Source organism: Rhagoletis zephyria, unplaced genomic scaffold, assembly GCF_001687245.7.
Source record: "Rhagoletis zephyria isolate East Lansing unplaced genomic scaffold, Rhagoletis_zephyria_1.1 Rzeph_scaffold_16354, whole genome shotgun sequence".
Classification (NCBI taxonomy): Eukaryota; Metazoa; Arthropoda; class Insecta; order Diptera; family Tephritidae; genus Rhagoletis; species Rhagoletis zephyria.
The window spans coordinates 8961-11945 of NW_016173418.1; the positions used below are offsets into that span (position 1 = coordinate 8961).

At 39.2% G+C, this 2985-nt stretch overlaps 1 protein-coding gene across 1 annotated transcript in view; it reads right to left on the bottom strand.

Moving 5' to 3' along the window:
- The window catches only part of LOC108379427 (uncharacterized), a gene marked incomplete at its 3' end in the record, with an annotated part of 10653 nt that extends 8940 nt beyond the window's left edge, over nt 1-1713 (bottom strand). The window contains exons 1-2 of the mRNA XM_017635772.1: nt 1583-1713; nt 912-1519 (exon numbers count right to left, since the gene is read on the bottom strand). Coding sequence (XP_017491261.1) covers nt 912-1384 — 473 coding nt within the window. The remainder of the gene's footprint in view (nt 1-911; nt 1520-1582) is intronic.
- Between the last annotated feature and the right edge of the window lie 1272 nt (nt 1714-2985).

Below are 2985 nucleotides of genomic sequence, written 5' to 3' on the forward strand. Positions count from 1 at the left end.
AATGGAAACCTACATACCAAATTTCGTTGAGATATCTCAATTTTTGCTCGAGTTTTCGTGTACACGGACGGACGGACAGACGGACAGAGAGACATGGCTTAATCGACTTTTCTATTCATTCTGAGCATTTATGTATACATTTGTCTATATCTATCTCGATTCGTTTTGGCTGTTACAAACAACCGTTATGTGAACAAAATTAATACACCCTTGTGCACAAGTGCGCTCGGGTATAAAAATGTAAATTGTAAAAAATAAGTGTGCTATTTAGGTGAGCGCCACTGTTCATCTAACGTAAATTTTAAAGTAAGCTTCCCGGTTTTGGCGGAACGCACAGTGTACGCATCAAAACCAATTACTCAATGTGGACCGACCAGCAAAACCACGGGTAGTGGTCCAAACATCCAACAGAAAGTTGCTTGCAATGAGGAAGCTATATATAAACTGATTGGGATGAAGGAAAGTGTTGAAGGCATATCTGCGTCTACTTTTGGATTGCCACCTTCAAGTGTGTCTAAGAGCATTGCAGAACCTGAGCGAGACGAGTCTGACTTTATAGAATATTTAGAGGAAGTGGAAATAGAGATACATGAGTCTCAAATAAGTACACTTGTTACAGTCGACGAGCCATCGCCTCCACCACCGCCAGTAAATGTAGCTCCACAAAGGAAACCTACTGGAAAGAAGCCGAAAGCATCCTCCGACGTTCGGGAAGCTGAACTAAAGATTCAGCAAGCCTTATAAGAACCAGTTACTGTAGCAGTAACGAGTTTAGCAGAACATCATGAAGGGTAGAAAAGTCACTTCTGAGCGAAATTAGTAATAATTAAAAGAAGTTATACATATATAGGTACATGCGTTTAAAAAACTAGAAAATTATATAAAAATAATAATTAAATTAAATACTTTACATTTTCATCTTCAGTAAGTGCTCCATGATGTCATTGTGCCGCCGCATTTGAGCAATTTCTTCATTTTTGAGCCGCTGCAATTCATCTATTTCTTCTCTTTTAAGCCTCTCAATTTCTCGGAAGTGCCTTTTCTGCTCTTCGTGATGTTCGGTTAAACTCGTAACTGCTCCAGTAACTGTTTCTAGTAAGGCTTGCTGAGTCTTTAGTTCAGCTTCCAGAAGGTCGGAGGATGCTTTCGGCTTCGTTACAGTAGGTCTCTTTTCTGGAGCTACATTTACTGGCGGTGATGGAGGCGATGGCTTGTCGACTGTAACAAGTGGACTTTTTTGAGACTCATGTATCTCTATTTCCACTTCCTTTAAATATTCTGTAAGGTCAGACTCGTCTCGCTCAGGTTCTGCAATGCTCTTGGACACACTTGAAATTGGCAATCCAAACGTAGACGCAGATATGCCTTCAACACTTTCCTTCATCCCAATCAGTTTATATATGACTTCCTCATTGGAAGAAAGCTTCTGTTGGGTGTTTGGGCCACCACCCGTGCCTTTGCTGGCTTTTAAATTTTGCGCCGCCTTTTGACGCACATATTTCTTTTGGTCGGTCCACACCTATAAAAAGTAAATAAAACGATAACTTAAAGCAAAAGTACACATTTAATCACTTTTACAAACCTTTTTCCACTCAGTCGTATTTTTTGTGGGTGGGCCTGCGGAGTTTAGTTCCACCTCAGCGTTCCGCCAAAAACGGGAAACTTCCTGTTGCCCTTATAGAAGCCGCGAGCTTCCATTAGGGTCATTAGGATTTCTACCTGTTTCTTATTTGTTGTTTTGGACCTAAAATGAAAGGTTTAAACGTTTTATTACACCAAAATTTCCTTTAAATTGTAATTAACTTATATTTTTGTAGCAGTTCCCTTTTAAAATACCGGTGAAAATTCTCCCAGAATAACGAAATCAATTCTCTCCTTCTTGACATTCGTAATACCTACTTTTTTCCCTGAAATACATTTTCCCTTTTTCGAGATCGTTTAGAATAGAAGAATAGGGGGAAAATCCTCAGGGAATTTTTATCCATGATAGAGGAAAGAGAAATGAGGAAAAATTCCTAGGGAGTTTCTATTCAGAATCGGGCTGTATGTGGTAGCTAAATCTAGCCACCAAAGCTCTAAAACGGCAACACTGGTTGTATGCATGAGTAATTTTTCACTTTGGCGGCATTTGGCGGCAATTGGCGGCGTGCGTAAATATTAGGTAATGCTAGGTTCACATATATGTAGATTATCCTCATTTTCGAGCTTAACTCCCTAATGTGTAATTAGAAAAAGAGATTAACCATACAAAATTCGTCCCTTGTTAATCTGTAATTATAAAATAATTTCAGATTTAAGCGACAATTTTTCGGTGTCCAACCTGCTTCTGTCGATTATTTTTGCGAAGAAGAGGAGAAATGCCGGGTAGTGTTTAGTAAGTGGCCCACCTATTTCGGGGTATTGCGTCCAAAGGGGTGACCCGATCCAGATTAAAGTATTTCAGATTAAAGTTGTTAATAAATTAGTGCGCGGAAATTTCAAATCTGTGTTTTAAATTAAAGCTCACGGGTAAATTGAAAGATTTTAATTTAGAGCGCGCGTTTTCTTGTAATAACCCGAAATAAGTGGGCAATTAGGATAAGAGTACCCTTTGCTAGGCCCAGTTGCCGCTGTGAATTTCGTAAGTCGCATTATGAAAAAACTAGTGCTCCGGAAATTTAAATATTAGTGCTAAATCAAAGCTTAATCCTTTGTAGGACAACGGTCAGTTTTGGAAGTGCTCATCACAACTAAAACAGTGCATTCCATCGCGTTTCGCTTAGTGGCAGAGGAAGAGGAAGAACGGTTGATGGTGCAGAAGATCGAACGACGAAAATTGCATGATGCCATAAATCCCTTCGAGTTGCCGCAATCTTTGTAAGTTACAAAAATTCGCCCAGTACTACAAAAATGTATCTCTAAGCGAGGAATCAATTAAGTTTTTGGAAAAACTAAAAAATTTCAGTGATTGCTAGCTTATTGGTCCAAATGGATGAACAAGTCATT